We start from the raw sequence: 18354 nt of genomic DNA, 5'->3' as shown, positions 1-18354 counted from the left end.
AATAATAAATTTAAAACGTGTTGAAGATCTCAAGGTCGAGAGCGACTATGTAGTTGCTTTTAACGGAACGATTTTAATTTATCATTAACATTAACATACATACTGCTCTAGCGCAGAAAAAAGAATGATTCGGTTTTTGTTGGATTATGTCCTATATAAAGATTATTACTGTAAATACTTTAAATGTTTTTGTTGTTTTAATTTTATTTAAACCATTTCAAATTTAATTTATATATAATTTAGTTGCGATTATTGGAGTCTGAGAACTAAAAAACGCTCCAATAATTTCGCTTCCTTTCCTGTCCCAAACGTGAGAGCAACAAGTTGATAAAACATTTTTTTTACTATTCTCAATCAGGCTTATATTCATCAGTAAATTACAAATTTCTTTATATAATTTCTCAGCGTTCAAAAATTATTACTACGTAAAATTTGTCACTAACTCAAATTGAGGGTGGAACAAACATTATGTAGTCATTTTTTAAACGCTGAAATACTATACTATGAAACTTAAAATGTAACAATGGATATAAGTCTGATTAAGAGTAGTGCACAAAATACTTTATCAAATTGTTGCTCTCACGTTTGGAGCAGGAAAAGAAGCTAAACTTTTAGGGCTTTTTGTTCCCATGCTCCAATCATTGCAATTTTTTTACAAAGCATCCTTATTCGACATGACTATGAACATAAATGTTTGGAGTTTGCTCCATGTCTGGAAATCCAAAAAATGCCGCCACTGGCTATAACTCCTTCAATTTTGCTCTTTTGCATTATTAACAACTCTTAGCACTTTGATCGGATTTTAAAGAAGCAATTCTATACTTTAGAAAAGAAAAACATTGAGTGCCGCGTATGACCCCTGACAGTCTCTTTGGCCAATAGTGAATAAAAGCAACGGCAAAAATCAGTTGACCGAAATCTTTCGCGACGTCTCAATTTGTTTATAAAAATTATTCTTAGATCTGTTTGGCGGCGATTTTTCTCGTCGTTCCTAGAAAAATAAAAAGTATGTGTTAGGCTTTGATTATTTAAGTTTTAATAACCTATAGTTATATGAAAGCAACTGAGAGTATTTTTTTGATTTTATCAGTAGGTTTGTTGATTAAATTATTAAAAAAATGTAATTATATTAAACTTTTTCTATTATTTTTGGAAAGTTCTTAAAAATATTGTTAATAAATATTAGTAATATTTATTTTACATTTCTTTTATCATAGTTATACAAAATATGTATGATCTAATATAGATTTTTAATTGGCAAATATGAAATGGCCAGTTCACAATGAATAAATTTAAATCACAAAATAAAGAACATCTAACGGAGGAAGTCAACAAACTAGTTTCTGCTTATAAAGATCAACGATCAATTTCATGTAAACCTGAGTTATTAGGAAGTTCTAATATAACAACTTCTAATCTAAATACACTAAACTTAAGTCCATGGGATTATAGTTTAGATTCAAACATTACAATTAAACCTGAAAAAGATTTAACATTTGAAAATAAATATGTTGACGAAAACGATGAAATAAAGTCAAATTTATTAACAGCTAAAGACTATTTTGATTGGTTCAAAATGTATAATACACAGACAGGTGAAAAGAATGCTGTTTTTTTTGCTTCTATAAAGACAGATTCCATTTTCTATGAAGAGAATTATTTAAGCTTAAAATTTTTGCTTGCAGGATGTAGTACTAGTTTTAAAAGAGAGTTATCTGCTCTATTATGTCCAATCTTTGTTCATTTTTACCTTGACTTAGTAGCAAAACCTGATCTACCTGCCGCACAATCTTTCTTCACTAAATTTAATCATGACCATGAAGATCAACAAAAAGAGCTTATTGAGAATCTTAGTAAGTTAACTGATATCAATCAGTTAAAATTTTATAAAAACATTAAATTACTTCGGGAATTTAAAACAGTAGTAAAATTGTCACCTAATGTTTACTTATATTTACTGCAACATTTAAGACATGGAAATTATACTCTTGTTTTGCAGACATTAAATTTTCGATTTTCTTTAAAAACTTCTCATCCCATTTCAATAAATAAATCAATAAATGACCTGGGAACTTATGATAATGACTTTGATGAGTTTAATATGTCTTGGTCAACAACTGCTACAGAACAACAAGCACTTGGTAGCCTTAATCAATCAATTGCAGCACTCAACAGCTCTAGCAAAATATTTAAGCCATCTATTTGTTTATACAGCTTGCAAAGTACTTATAAAGGGTCAGTTTTCATAATGAAACAAGTATTGTATATATATATATATGTGTGAGTGTGTGGGTATGTATGTATATACAAATGTATAAATTTAATTTATATTTTATTAATCAACTAATGATTTTTTATTGATATATATTTATTTGTAGATGTTGGTAAACATGCATTCATGCATGCTACTATTTATTATTAATATAGTCTAAAGCTTTGTTGAAAAGCGTCACAGGCAAACAAAGGATTTTTTTGAGAGTAATTTCTAGGGATCTGGGAAAGTAAAACTATTTGTATGTTAATATTAGTGAGACTTATCTTTTGCAAAAACTAAAAAAGAAACATGATTTTTTTAAGTTTAAAAGTATTAAAAAACTAGACCATCCCCTAAAAAGCAAAAAGAAAATAGAATAAAAAAATACAGTTTTCGTAAGAAAAAAGTATATTTTATTTAAAAGTTATAGTCATATAAAGTTCTGTGTTGGTTTGTATTGTGTTTTCCCTATTTCTTAAGTATACATACCTTAACACAGTGGGTTCAAAAGGACATATATGTTTATTAATTATTAATTTAGTACCTAAATACATGTATTTGGTCTAATTTTGAATTTAAATAATGTTTATTCAATAATATTGTTAGAAGTTTAAAAGGTTTGATATGGAAAGATATTTTTAAAGATAAAAAGTAAAAGCAGTAAAAATTTTGATAACTTCATAATAAAAAGGGTTTTAACTATCATTAAAATAATTAATTTTATTTAGTGGTGTAGGACTAAACAAAGAATGTGTGTTTATTTATGTTCATGTCATGTTTGTAATAATATTAAATGTAGCATCATAGCACAACTTTTGGAGTTTGTCAATTTTAATTTTACATTGACAAAAAGCTAATTTTTAAAAAAAATGATTTGTAAAAAGTGTAATGCCAATACAATCAGTACTCTTGTTTTTTTGTATATAATATCTATATAAGGCGTAACACAAATAACTGGTTAAGATTCAATTCTGACCACTCATTTGTTAAAGTATTTGTATAATAGACTAGTATAATTTGTATAATTTTTATTTTTTATTTCCGTGTTCTATTAAAAATTTTCTTTGTTTTGCAACATGCTTCTGTGATGTATTCTCTACTTCATAAATTATATCTAATAATAGCATGTGTATATATATAAACACATGCCTAATTTTTTTGATATACTTTCATTTCAAGAATTTACAATGTTTCCATGTTTTTTTGCATACATTCTTAAACTCTTGTGATTTAAATGGTAGTCCAAATGTTTTAAATAGTCTTTAAAAGTATTTATTTAATGTATTTGTTAGCTTTAAATATTTGTGTAAAAAAATCAACTTATGATAAATTTTTTATTTTTATTTTCCTTCATTACAATTACTTTTTTAGTTTACTTTTGCTAAAAATTTGAGAAATTTACAAATGTCCAAATTACTTATGCTCACATGTATGTAGCTAGAAAGATGATAAATTTACCCACAAGTTTATCTGGCTTTCAGGGGAAATAATTTTAATAGTCTTTCTTGAAAAAATGTTCACTTTTGGGCCCACTGTTCATAGAATATGGAATGCTACAAACTACAACTGGTTCTGGTAAAACTAAGGAGTATTAGACACATGCGATAGTGGTGTAGTAACTCAGAACTTCACACTTCATAAGTGAGAAGTTCTGAGTTCAATGTCTCTGGCAGTACTGCACTGAACTTGTCCCTGGCAGTCCACCCACCATGTCCCCAGTAGTACTGCACTCAACTTGTTTCTCTGCACACTGGCCTTGTTTGTTAAGGTTCATATTTAGGAATTAAAGAGTTAAGAGAAGTTGTAAACACAATATAGTATATAAATAATTATTGCTAGTAATTGAAAAAATAATCAGTGTTACTTAAAATTAGATCAGATAATTGCTAAATGGTCAGCATACAAATTTAAAATATCGAATCAAAAAACAACTCACAAATAATAAATTTTCAATATTACATATATGCAAATAACGTATCTGCAAAAATTGTGGCCTCCTTGACTATATTGACCCTCTCAGCCTTGAGTAGATAAATTACAAAAAAAATAATTCCCTACATTAAAACAATGTTGTTGGCCCTAATCACAACTTAATCTTTTTGCAAAACATTTTTACTCACTACAAATAATAACATACCTAAAGTTTGTTTTTTGGAGACAAAAATTTTTCGGAAATTACTTTAAATCAAATTTCAGAAAGAGTTCTTAGTGTGCTACTGTAATCCATTTATTTTGTTGATTGATCAATTTGTAGAATATGTTGTTCCTGCTTTTCATCCCAAAATACTTCACTGGCAGCTGGATTTGACGATTCTTCTGTTCAACTGTGGAGTTTGACTCCAAAAATATTTTTCGATGGTAAACCTAAATTTTACATGTTATAGCTAAGCTCTGTAAATGACAAGTGTATTTTTATTTTTTTGATATTAATGGCAGAAAAAAAATCTGAATCTGTAACATTGCGTGGTCATAGTGGAGTGGTTTATCAAACGCATTTTCTTCCAAACGACAGCCATCTGCTGACATCTTCTAAAGATAAATCAGGTGAGTTTAATTATTGAGGATAAACAGAAGTAAATACAATGATTTACAGATTATATTTGGTTAATTTAAAACTAATAACAATATACAATTTTAAAAAATTATGATTGTTCAATAGAACATATTAATAGAGCACATTAATTTATAAAAGATAAATTTAACAACCAACTGCAATTTGTTGGTATTCAATTATGTATAAATAACCAGGTTTAAAAAGCAAAACATAAGGTTTGTAACCCACCATATCAGATTTTAAAAATGGTCACCTATATAACATAGACTACCTTGCAAAATTTTAGCGCTGATATTAAATGGGTTTTGGAAATATTGTTACTTTAAAATCAGCTATTTTTAGCAGGTTTTTTTGTTTGGTGGCCATTTTGATTTTACTATAGTCTTTGTTTTACAAGTTACTGTTCAACTAAACATGTGATTAAGGTGAAAATAGTTTTTAGGACGAGGAATCAGAATGCGATATTTGTTTTCAATGAAAATATTTAGAACTATATCAATATGGGGGTTGTACTTTACCTATAGCTATTTTTGAAATTTTAACAAAGGCTGAAAGGAGGCCTGATAAAATTGAAAGGGGGTTTTTGAGGATTTTTATAAAGTAATCAAACAAATTATAAGGAAAAAGTACATTCTGATGTTACTTAATAAGAAATTACTTGGTTTGAAAACTTCCATTATTAAAAAAAAAAAATACATTAATAATTAAAAGAAAAAGTTCATTATAAATGTAATATATTGAGTCTAAAAAATTAAATAAATACTAGTTTTAAATAAGAAACTAAAATAGTCTATAGAATTTATTTAAAATATTTATTTAAAATAAGTCTTTAAAAAACCAGAACTTGCATCTGATTAATTCATAAATTGCTTACAAAAGAAAATTAGTGTAGTATGATTTAGTTAAGTTTAAGATTGGATTTTGGGCAAAACATCTGTGTCTATCTGGTGTATGTGTCTTTTTCTTGAAGGTTATGGTTTTTTTATCATAATTAAGAACCCAACAACAATCATCTCTACTTGGTCAGTGTAATAAAGTGTTAGGTAAATGAGGATGCGTGAATTTTACAAGGGTATCTTCATTTTTTTCATTAACTTCAAATACCAAATCAAACCAGTTAAACATATCATATTTGCAAATATAATATTTTCCTGCATTGATTTCTTGAAGTATAGTATTAGCCAGTAAAGTTGAATGATAGATTAAATCCTCCTGCTTATAGACCTTTTTGACATTTATGTTTACTGCATCCTTTGGAATAAATTGGTGGAAACTTCTTGTACCAGGTAAAGTCTTTGCATTATTCAATCAGAGAGTCAAAGATTTACATACTGAAAAAATATATTTGCCTTTTAAAAAAAAAAGAAGTTGATGCCAACTATGTTATCTTTAGAAAAATTGAACATTACTTAGTGTTCTGAATTTGTAAGTCAATGGAGCGTTCTGAATTTGTAAGTCAATTGGGATTTATATAATTGATAATATTTTTAATTCCAAGGCAACAATTACATCTATGGACCATGAATTCCCTTAACTCTCTGCTACAAACAATCTTCTCAATAAGTTCATTGTAATTCTTCTCCAGTTTAACTACGCTAAACATAAGCTTTAGGTTTTGGTGTATTGTACATATACAAACAGCATGGGTGCCTTTTTGAGCAGCACAAATACACCATTTTGGCTTTAACTGAGCAAATTTAGAAAATTCTATTTTGGACTGAGGGTGCTCTAGTTTGAATTCAATAAATAATTCCTTCAATTTGCAAAGAAGTAATCGCTTTGATATATGTTTATTTTTAGATACACTTACAAAATCTTTTATGCCTGGCAACTGCCAACTGAACTGATCATTACAATAAAAGCTTTCCACCTTATCAATGATATCTGATTCAATTCTAACAATGTTAGTTTTTTCTGGAAGTTTTAATATTTCATTTTCAAATTTAAGTTTTCTTGCTTTAATTATGGTTGACTTTAATATATTAAATACTTCAGCTGCTTTCTTTTAAAGACCATGAATCCAGAACCAATGTCAAAATTTGAATCTTTTCTCTTCTGGTTGCCATTTTCAGCTTTTGACATAACATCAGTAGCTTGCATTAATTTTCTTTTTTCCGAGAGAAATTTTGGCATGTTGTAGAACCCCAAGAAATTTTACTAGTGATGCATCTAATTTATCAAAACTGGCATTTACAAGTTTTTTTTTGTGCAACTTCAACATATCTTCATCAAAAAATGTTTGTTCTTCATCTTTGTGGTCTTCATCTTGTGGTAGCATATCTTCATCTTGTGGTAGCATATCTTCATCTTGTGGTAGCATATCTTCATCTTGTGGTAGCATATCTTCATCTTGTGGTAGCATATCTTCATCATTGTGGTCTTCATCTTGTGGCATCTTCATCATTGTGGTCCTGAAAGGCAGACCAATCATCTATTTTTTTAAATGATTGGTCTGCATCTAAGGGCACATTTTAAAACCAGATGTTGCTTCAATATCAATTGAACACATATCTTTTGCCAATTGAATGTCGATTTCTTGCAAGCCACCTATAAATATATTATAAATGAAAAAAATTTGCCAAAATAAGGAAATAATAGTTTAGATAATTTAATAATTTTAGAAATAAAATTTAAAAGTTAAAACTTTTAAAACAAGTTAAAAGTGTACTAGATGTATTTTTTGTAAAAAGACAACACAATAAGTTTTATTATAGTTTTATGCCTTTTAAATAGGTCAATGCAATTTTTTGAGAGTTAGCAAACCAGTTAAGTAATAGCTGCTCATGATGTAAACAGATTTTAACATTATTGATTAACAATGATAGCCTGAATCTCCATAATAATAGATCTCTCTGAATCTCCATAATAATAGATCTCTCTGAATAATAAAAGAACAGCTTGATATATCTTTCAATCTAGTTGATTTTGTGTACTTCATTTTATGACATTAATCATTTGATAAAATACCAGCTGTACACAAAAAATTTTTTAAAAACTGTTTTTTCAATTTTTTAATCAAATATAAATAAACACAAAATACACAGACATATACATTTATTTAAAATAAACACAAAATACACAGACATTTATTTAAAATGGAGAAAACTTTTATCATGGTTTTTAAGTATTTTAAAATAAATATGATACTAAATATATATATATATATATATATATATATATATATATATATATATATATATATATATATATATATTAATTTTGATTTTATAACTTGTTTTGCATTTTAATGATTAACTACAGAGAAAGAACAACAGCTGTTTATCAGACTAATACCAAGTCTTAGCGCTTTAATATTGAATGTTTCTTCTGTTTTAGTAAAAGTTAAACTGACATAATATGTCATTAATTGACATATTATGTCAGTTTAACTTTTACTAAAACAAAACAGGAACAAAAATTTATTTGAGTTAAAGCTTCTTTGAATAATAGGTTAAATGAATTTTCTTTTGTATAAGATGACTAATGAAAATTGTCAATGTCAATTAATTTAAAAAGAAATCATGAACATATACCTATAATATTTATTTTTTCACATAATACTCCTATATTTTTACAACCAATTTCAAAAAACCACCTCTCAATTTTGCACTAAAACACTCTTTAAAATATCTATTTTTATAGAAACAAAAAAAATTCACAAAAAATTACCACAACCATGGTTACCAGATCTCTGTTCTGCCTTAGTTAAGTTTTTAAAAATATTTGTAGATGAAGTACAATCCCCATATTGATATAGTTCTAACTGTTTTCACTAAAAACAAATATTATATTTTGATTCCTCATAATTTTCAGCTTTTAGTTCCCAAAAAATCAAAATGGCCGCCAAACAAAAAAACTGCTAAAAATAGCTGATGTCAAAGTAACAATACCTTTAAAACCCGTTTGATATCATCGCTAAAATTTTGCAAGGTAATTTATGTTATATAGGTGACCATTTTTACAAAGTATGACAAAAATTTGAGATTAGTTACATGCCTGTCCCACTTCCTCATAGAATGCCTCTGATGACTCAATTTTATACTCCTGTTTTGAAAAAAAGTCTTCTCTTTTTGATTGAAAAGGCAGCTGATCTTGAATTTGATCTCACTTTTGTAACAGATTAAGGCTTGCAGTGGCTTGCGAATTTTAACTTCAACAAAACTCAGTATTTACTGTAAATAACTATCACAATATTATCGACATTCCTATTCTAATGAATGACAACCCTCTCACTGAGTCCTTTTCTTTATGTCTTCTTGGATTATCATTCATTACTGACCTTTCATGGAAACCATATATACAATTGATTGCTAAATTAGCATCTGCTATGGTTGCTTCTATTTATCGTGCTTGTATGGAATACTGTTGTCATATTTGGGCTGGTTCTTCTAATAAGGCTCTTTCTCTTCTAGGTTAATTCCAAAAACCCAAATTGTTATTGTAGTTGGACCTGCTCTATCTACCAAGCTTGAGCCATTCTCCCGTTGTCATAAGGTTGCATCTTTTTCTTATTTCTACAAATAGTATCATGGTCACTGCTCAAACCACCTATCACCTTTAGTTCCATCTACCAAAACTCATTCTCCCTTGACTTGTCATTCTGCAAAGAAGCATCCTTTTACTGTATCTGTCCCTTCATGCTCTAAATTCTTTTATTCATCTAATTTTTTCCCCCACACTTTAATGCTTTAGAACTCTTTCCCATCTTCATGTTTTCTGGCTCATACAATCTTCAAGTTTTCAAGTGTTCTGTCAACCAAATTCTCACTCTTTAACATATTCTTTGTTTTCTAGTAATTCCCTACTTAATAGTCGTCGCTTGCAGCTATTATTGCATATTTACTAATTAAGTTGCTATTGCTTTAATTGTTGATGTTCTGCAAACCTGTTGCCTGAAAATGTTTTCCGTACCTTATTTTATTAAAAAATGGATATTGTGTTTGACATGAAATTTATGAATTCTCATATACTGAAAGAAGATAAATCAAAATGTTCTGCTGCTAAATAGTAAGTTTATGTAACAGCCTGAAGATTTGAGAGTTTGGATAAAAGATGGCATTTTTCTGGTGGCTGCAACTTAAAAAGTATATCAGTCATTAGGTTTAAATGTCACAATATTTGTTTCACAATAAAATGAATGAAGGCCTTTTTTTTTTTGCACATCTTAGTTAATTTTGTAAATCAAAGTGATTTAGTCTCCTTTAAAAAAAAAAAATTAGGCTTCCTGTTTGCAGTTACCATTGACTTACTAACTTCTAAATGATCAGTTGATTTTCAAACAACTATCACCATCAAAAAATTGGCCATTAACATTGATCATGCTTAATTTTAAATCTATTTGATATTATGATAAATATTTTAAGATAATTTAATTATTTGTTTTCTAAATATAATAAGTAATAAATTTTTCCTTGATGGAAAATAACACTTTCTTTCATTTTCAGTAACTTATTGAGTACCTTAGGTTGTTGGTCCTGTGTTGTTACTCATCTTACCTCCGAAGTTCACTCTATTTACTAATGCTGCATCTTTATAACCCAGTCTTGATAAACATTCATCGCTTTTAAGATCTCTAAAAACAGGCAGCCATTCTTAAATGTTGTCTAATTTTTCTATGAGGCTTTCTTTTTTAGACAAGGTTTAAAATTGTAAATGCTGATGGAAATTGTAAGTTGTAAATGTTGATGGAAATTGTAAGTTGTAAATGTTGATGGAAATTGTAAGTTGTAAATGTTGATGGAAATTGTAAGTTGTAAATGTTGATGGAAATTGTAAGTTGTAAATGTTGATGGAAATTGTAAGTTGTAAATGTTGATAGAAATTGTAAGTTGTAAATGTTGATGGAAATTGTAAGTTGTAAATGTTGATGGAAATTGTAAGTTGTAAATGTTGATGGAAATTGTAAGTTGTAAATGTTGATGGAAATTGTAAGTTGTAAATGTTGATGGAAATTGTAAGTTGTAAATGTTGATGGAATTTGTAAGTTGTAAATGTTGATGGAAATGCTCTAGCTGCTAAGTTTGATCCTCAATCCATTGTCCCATCATCGTGAGGCTACATCTCTTTTACCTTTTTTTCTATAAGTACTACCACAGCTGCTCTCAAATGAGCTATTATCAGTTGTTCCATCAATCTTGCCTGATTTACCCATAATTAAAGTTAATTTTATTTATTGTAGCTTTTCCTTTATATTCAAAAACTTATATTTATCTAGTGTTTTTCCTCAAACCTTGGCACTTTTTATCATTAAAGCATTGCGAACAGAGGCCAAATTCTTCACCAATTATATAGTTTACCACTGGAACTCTTGCTAGAGCAAATCAGTGATGCTCCAGGATTAAGAAATTCTAGGGAGCAATATAATCGTCACGTTGTGAGGAGAAGCATTACAACCTGAGTTAATGTTATTCAAAATGTGATAACATAAACATTATGGCTTTTTCTTGTCTTGGGTTTTAAAAATTACACTTGATTTTTTATTAATGTACCATATGCATACCCAACATTGGGTTCTGCACAGGAATGCAATATCATTCCTTTAATAGCCTTTTTTGTAAAATAACTTAAAATATCTAATAAAAAAAAATAAATGTAAATAAATACATAATACATATTTAAAAATTAATTAAAGATCAATTGCATATTATACATTGAGCTAATAAATGACAAATATATATTAACTTGCCCCAAAGCAAAATTATTTTTATGTTCCCCTAGTATTTATCAATTTATTAAAAATCTATTAATTTATTAAAAATGTTCTAAATTTAATTGAACCTTCTACAACAGTTCAGGTCTAATTTTGAAGACTTTTAGATAAAATAAAGTTGATTTAAGAACCATTTGTATTCTTTGAGAAGAACAGCAATCTTAAAAAGCAACTACTATTAAGTTGGAACTATAAAAAGAAAATAATAAATATTAAAGTTATAGCAAAGAAGTGGTTGACAGAATACTTGAAAAGTTGAAGGTTTTATGAGTCAGGAAAACATGAAGATGGGAGAGAGTTCCCAAGCATTTAAGTGCAGGGGAAAAAACTAGACAATCTCTCCATGTATACTCTAAAAACTAGTCAGTTTTTAGAGTATGCAGAGATAGATACAGTAAACAAGTTAGACTTTGCAATTGGCGAGTCAAGCGAGAATGAGTTTTAGTAGATGAAACTAGATACGGTAGCCTCTTTGAGCAGCAACCATGATAGTATTTGTAGAAAAGAGAAAGAGTTACAACTTTACAACAATGAGAAAGAGGATCAAGCTTAGCAGATAGAGTGGGTCCAACTATGTTTACAATGCGTTTTTAGATCTTGTCTAGAAGAGAAAGAGTATCATTAGAAGAACCAGCCCAAATATGACAACAGTATTCATTACAGGAATGAATGAGAAATTTGTAGATGTAGAAAATGGAATTAGGAGTAAGAAAATGACAAGCTTGATAAAGAGAAGCAACCTTAGCAGATGTTAATTTAGCAATTAATTGTTTATATGGTTTTTGTGAAAGGTCTAATAAACAATAATCCAAGAAGACTTATATAAGAGAACTCTGTGAGAGAGGTTGCCATTCATTAATATAGGAATGTCAACAGTATTGTGATAGTTGTTTGCAGTAAATAACTGAGTTTTGTTGGAGTTAAAATTTACAAGCCACTGCAAACCCCAATCTGTTACAGAAGTAAAATCAGATTCAGGAGCGGCAGCCTGTTCTAAGCGATTGAAATGAGAAGACTTTTCTTCAAGACAGGAATACAAAGTTGAGTCATCAGTAAAAAGAAATACTTTAAATATAAGGTTGTCAGGAAGATCATAAACATAGTTAAGAAACAAAACAGGACCAAGGATATAACCTTGAGGTACCCCAGAAGTAACTGGATATGAAGAATAGTGTTGGCCTTCAAGGATGACTTAAAATAAAATGGTTAGAAAAAAACGATTTGATTATCTCAAAACTTTCCCAGATACACCATATGAAGCAAGCTTGTGGAGGAGATCAGCTTGCCAAACTTTGTTGAAAGCTTTAGTTATGTCAAGAGTAGACAAAAAAATTCAAAAAAGGACTCAGTCAAGCATTCATTAAATGATTTAGAGAGAATTGAAGATGTTCTGGAGAACAATTTTGTAAGACTATGACAGGAATGTTATCTGAACCACAAGTCATAGAAGATTTTAATTGAGATATGGCTTTAGTAATGGAAGCAGCAGTGATTTGAATGTCTAACAATGGGTTAACTTTTTTAATTGGAATGGAAGGAAGACAATTGCCATAAGATTCAAGAGTCGAATTAAAAGAAAAATTCTTTGCAAATAAATAAAAAAGAATAATTAAAAAAAAAATTCTTTGCCTTATCTTTGGTAGGTAATAAGATCAGTCTCATGAATGAGAGATGGAATGTTAGACCTACTCTCATTAATAACGCTGTTTAAGATTTTTCGAAAGTCTATAGAGTCTAACTTCTTAGATAAGATACGAGATTTAGTGAACTGCAAATAATGGAGCTTAGCATCAGACAGCACCTTTACATTGATTTCTTGTAATATTAAATAGCCTTTTGTTCTCAAGAGAGTTGTTCTTTTGAAAAAGTTGAAAAAAATGATTGCAATTAGATATAGCAGCTGCACAAGATAGTGCAAGCCATAGTGTAGAATGAGGCTCGAATTGAAATCAACGAGAAGAAATAAGAGCTTCCATTCCTGCCTGAATTCAGGAGGTTACGTAGGAGGCACATTTATCAGCTAAGTAAGAAAAGACAACCTAAGGACCATCACAAAGAAAATCATGAATCCCAGTCAGAGGAAAATCAGAATCCCAGCCAGAAGGAAATCAGAATCCCAGCCAGAAGGAAATCAGAATCGCAGTCAGCTTTAGAGTAGTAGTAAGTAGTGCAATGATAGAGTTCGAAGAAGAAGTATGAGATAAAAGATTTATAGAGATCATTGCATGAACCGCCTAAGGGAGAAATTGGAGAAACTGAATACATGCTAAGATCAGAGACAAGACATAAATCAGGGAGTGAAGGTAAATGAATAGGGTTGTCAGGAAAACAAGTAACAAAGTTAACTATCTGAGTAAAAGATTGAGAAATGCAGAAGTTATAGGCATTAGTGCCAGCAGGGTGAGTGGCATTAGAGCCAAGCTATTTAATGTGATGAGCATTAAAGTGACCAATATCAATAATATTGGCAGAAGGGTAAAGAAAGGCATGGTCAATTTGATCAGAATTTACATCTAAAAGAGTGCAATCTTGGGAAGAAGAAGAACAATAAAGAACAAAGAGAAAGGTGATAGAGTGAAGAGGGGCTAAGCAGAAGCACACAAAAGGATGGTCAAAGGATTCTTACCTGATTTCATGACAAATAGGTGGATTGATTCGTATGTATACTCCCAAGCCAAGCATGTGGCTATTGGAGTCTTTGCAAATCAAGGGATAGTACCCATTACCACTGAGATCTGAAGAAGGAATAGTGAAATTTAAATTAGTCTCACTAAGGGTAAGCAAGTCTGGTGAATTTTGCAAGATGAGTATTTTTATTGAGACACCATCTCTAGCCTTTACTCAACCAAGAGCTCTAAGGCAGGGAATTTTTAAGTCGGAGTTTGTTTCTCCTAGCCTTTAGCTAAAAATGCACACCTTACAAAGCAGCAGGGCATGGGGCAGGCAGTACTGAATTACATGATACCGGTAGTAGGGTGATCGTAATGATCTGAATTTTATCTGACCTGGAGTTGATAAAAGGAGTTACTTCCTGTAAATAGTACTTTAAAACATCAGGGATGATATTTTAAAAATGCATTAGGAAAAACATTACATTTAACAAAATACTAGAGGTTATGGTGAATGTAGTTTTTATAGTTTAAATCACTAGTTAGTTAGCTCAAACTACATCAGTGATTTAAACAGAACACAAACATACATAAAGTAATTTACGGGTGATTAAATACTGCACCAGAGATTCAAACAGAACACAAACATCCATAAAGTAACTTATGGGTGAATGAGCTCCATGTCAAAGGTTCAGACAGAACACAAACATACAGATAGCAACTTACGGGTGAGTCAACACCACGCCAGAGGTTTAGACAGAGCACAAACATACTTATAAAGTAAATTACAGGTTAGATAACACTAAGGCACTAAGTAACTAAGGCACCTCTGACTCTATAAAAGACTTATGCAAAAAATAGATAAATTAATTAAAAATTAAAATTAATTTAAAAAAAGATGACTATATATATATATAAATATATATGTAAATAATACATGTTAATAATATGCATGCCCGTACCGTAGGGATATATGTAAAAAAATATGTTTTATATATGTTTGTGAAAATCAAATCATTCTCATGAAATTATAAATGAAGATTATAAATATATTATATGAAAATGTGAACATAAAATTGTAGCTTCATGTATTTCATGATAAAATGTTAAATTAAACTTTTTGGAAGCTGTTTTGGAAATCAGATGTTTTTTGTTTAACTTATTGGTTTGTTAAATAATCAATAATGTGTTTTTTCTGCAGTTTTTTATTATTATTTTTTGCTTTTATTTTTTATTTTTTAGTTCGGTTGTGGAGTTTGAAAGAGAAAAAATGTTTGTCTGAATACAGAGGTCACGATTCAACTGTATGGGATGTTACTTCTTCATCCCCAAATGCAACATATTTTGTGTCTGCTTCTTTTGACAGGACTTTACGACTTTGGAATACAGAGTATATTTATCCACTGCGAATCTTTGCAGGTCATACTGACAGTGTAGATGTAAGATGTTAATTTTTTTTTAATTTGAATAACAAAAACTTAAAATAATGATAGTAATATATTATATTGTTATTATTATTATTATTATTATTATTATTATTATTATTATTATTACTATTATTGTTATTTATATTATTGAAATATCAGAAAATATGGTTTCTCTCAAAACTAAATTTACAAAAAAAATTAGTGTTGAGAGAAACCATATTTTCTGATGTTTCAATGATATATTATTCACTCTCACACAAAATCCCATCCTTTAAATATATTTAATTTAAAAATATAATTATTTTCTTTTTACTTATTAAGCAGAAGCCATGAGCTATTTTTGACCTTTTCATTTTTTTGGTTTATGATTCGAAAGCAGTTTTGTTTATTCTTTTAATATTATCTAGTTTTTATTACTCAAGATTAAGGAATACAACAGTGAAATTTATTTTTAACTTTTACAAAATAAAAACAAAGCAACAAAGCTTTTTAACAAATTTTATCTTACAAAGCTTTTTTTTTAATAGATTTTTGTAAATGAATATAAAAATGGTTGAAATAAATGGTGCAGAAAGTTGGAACTTGCGGAAAATCAGGTTAACATGTAAATGTAATTGCAATGTTACGGAGTTAACATGTAAATGTAAATGTGACGGAGAAAAAATATGGAGAATTACTTTAATGACATTAGTGGAATAATAACACTAATGTCACCATAGTAACACTAATAAAATTTAAGGCAGCTTAATACAAAAGCTGTAACTAACTGGAATAAGGTTTATTTGCAATTTAAAAAAATTAAATTGTAGATTCACAACACTTGTTAAATATCAACTTGAGACTCTCTGTACAATAAAAGGACGAGCTAACCAAAAGATAAATATGGAAATAACTGTGGGCAAATTGGCATTGATTCAGATGGGGTCTCTGTTAATAAAAACTTTGTAAAATTAGAGGTAAAGAAGTTGGAAACCACTTGTTATTCAATTAGTATTTATCTTCTTCGTCTTTAAAACCTTCTTGTTCTATTATTTGCTAACACACAAGCAGAAAGTATAAACATTCGGTGCAGCTATAAAAAAAAAGATCAAACAAGAACTAGATAAGATCAAGAATGCATCAGATTTGAAATTTTTGAGTAATAATAAAATCTAAATAATAAAATCTTTCCTGTGGTAAAGTTTTCTGGTAAAGTAATGAAAAGACGCTTTAAAATAAAATTTTGAAGATATTAAAAAGTGCTTGGTTAGAGTAATATGACCTGTCACGGTTATGTAATGCCTTTTTATATTTGTTGTATTTAAAATATTTATTTTTATAGTTTATATGTTTATTTTAAGAACTATAATAAATTTTTAAATAAATTTATTTACAGTGTGTAAGGTTTCACCCTAATGGTAATTATTTGGCATCTGGTTCTACTGACAAATCTTGTCGTCTATGGGATATTCAAACAGGGCAGTTTGTTCGTGTTTTACTCGGCCATAAAGTGAGTAAATTAGTCATTAAATCCATCTCGATCGAGTGACTTATCTATTTTTTTCAATGATTACTCTTTTTAGGCTCCAATATATTCTTTAGTATTTACAAGGGATGGAAAAAACCTAATATCAGCTGGAGATGATTCGAAAATTTTGGTTTGGGATTTATCAAACGGAAAGTTGATTAATGAAATTCAAACTTCTTCGAAAGTTATATATAGTTTAACTATATCGTCCGATGGCACTATGCTGGCATCTGGAGGATTCGACTCAGCTATAGAGGTTTGGGAAGTTGAGTCCCTTTTAAAAGAAAATGATTGTCATAAAAAAGTAACTTACGAACCAATTGGCAAATATCGCACTAATAAAGATAGAGTTATAAATTTAAAATTTACTCAGGGGAATTTGTTAATGGCAACAGGCTTTTGTGATGAAAGGTAGTGCTCTTTTTGTGATAAGAGGTATTATCACTTTTGAAAAAAGATATTAATTTATTAAAGTTTGGACAAATTTCCTTAACATATACCCAGCCACTTATATGGTTATTATACTTATTTTGGTGGGGGGGGGGGGGGGATTTTCGCAATACTGGAATACGTTCCAAACGCGTTACTGCATTCCAAATAAATATTTTTTTGAAGAAATTTATTCGGGTCGCCGCAAAAATGCACTTCTTTTAGTAACGTCTAATAACATCTTGCTACTAGAGTAATAATATTGATAAAATAAATAGAAAAGGATAGATTTTTTACTTAGAGGTAGAAAATAGGCTCATTCACGTGTGTATTTATTGACATAAAAGCATGGGCGCAATGTTCATGCATCGACTGACGGGTAAGGTTTTAACAAGGTTTACATCTCTAATTATGAAATACTCCCTCCGTTCCTAATTACTGTTCCGTTTTGCATTCAACGTTAAAAATTGAGCCGCTGAGAATCAAAGCGGTTTAAGTCAACGTTTCCTCAATTTGATATATTTAAGGTGGTACATACCCATAAAATCAAAAAATCAGAATAACAAAATGCACAACAATTTACTATTTTTTATTTTATTCAAAACAAAATAATTTGAAAAAATTTAATTAAAAAAATAGATGATCAAGCCTTTTTGCCTCGATTAATACTAAAAAAAGGGTTATTTTATGACATTTTGTAAACATAAAATCTGGAAAACAAAAAGAGTTTGAGATTTCAAATTTTTACCAGTTCTTTATTGTATAGAAATGCAGGAGTTGAACCAAAACTAAGTCATAATATAAAATATTTCAAAAGATATTGATATTTGTTACTGATTGACATTATTTTGTATAGTAATTGCTC

The 18354-nt window shown here is 29.0% G+C and overlaps 1 protein-coding gene across 1 annotated transcript; it reads left to right on the top strand.

Annotated features, from left to right (window-relative positions):
- Positions 1 to 1208: 1208 nt before the first annotated feature.
- Positions 1209 to 17533, top strand: LOC100201266 (transcription initiation factor TFIID subunit 5). Its single transcript, XM_065792647.1, has 6 exons — positions 1209 to 2235; positions 4509 to 4612; positions 4691 to 4798; positions 15369 to 15565; positions 16929 to 17042; positions 17116 to 17533. Exons 1-6 carry the CDS (start codon positions 1283 to 1285, stop codon positions 17473 to 17475), a joined length of 1836 nt encoding a protein of 611 aa, XP_065648719.1. The 5' UTR covers positions 1209 to 1282; the 3' UTR covers positions 17476 to 17533.
- The last annotated feature ends 821 nt before the right edge of the window (positions 17534 to 18354 follow it).

The sequence above is a fragment of the Hydra vulgaris genome, chromosome 03 (assembly GCF_038396675.1).
Source record: "Hydra vulgaris chromosome 03, alternate assembly HydraT2T_AEP".
NCBI lineage: Eukaryota > Metazoa > Cnidaria > Hydrozoa > Anthoathecata > Hydridae > Hydra > Hydra vulgaris.
The sequence above is the reverse complement of the archived record's forward strand: the minus strand, read 5'-3'. Positions and strand labels throughout refer to the sequence as shown.

Excerpts from the sequence above, each read along its gene's own strand:
- LOC100201266 (XM_065792647.1), top strand. The coding sequence starts at position 1,283 with ATGAATAAATTTAAATCACAAAATAAAGAACATCTAACGGAGGAAGTC. Across the intron at positions 4,799-15,368 it reads ATCTTCTAAAGATAAATCAG|TTCGGTTGTGGAGTTTGAAA; the intron begins GTGAGTTTAATT and ends TTTATTTTTTAG. Across the intron at positions 15,566-16,928 it reads GTCATACTGACAGTGTAGAT|TGTGTAAGGTTTCACCCTAA; the intron begins GTAAGATGTTAA and ends ATTTATTTACAG.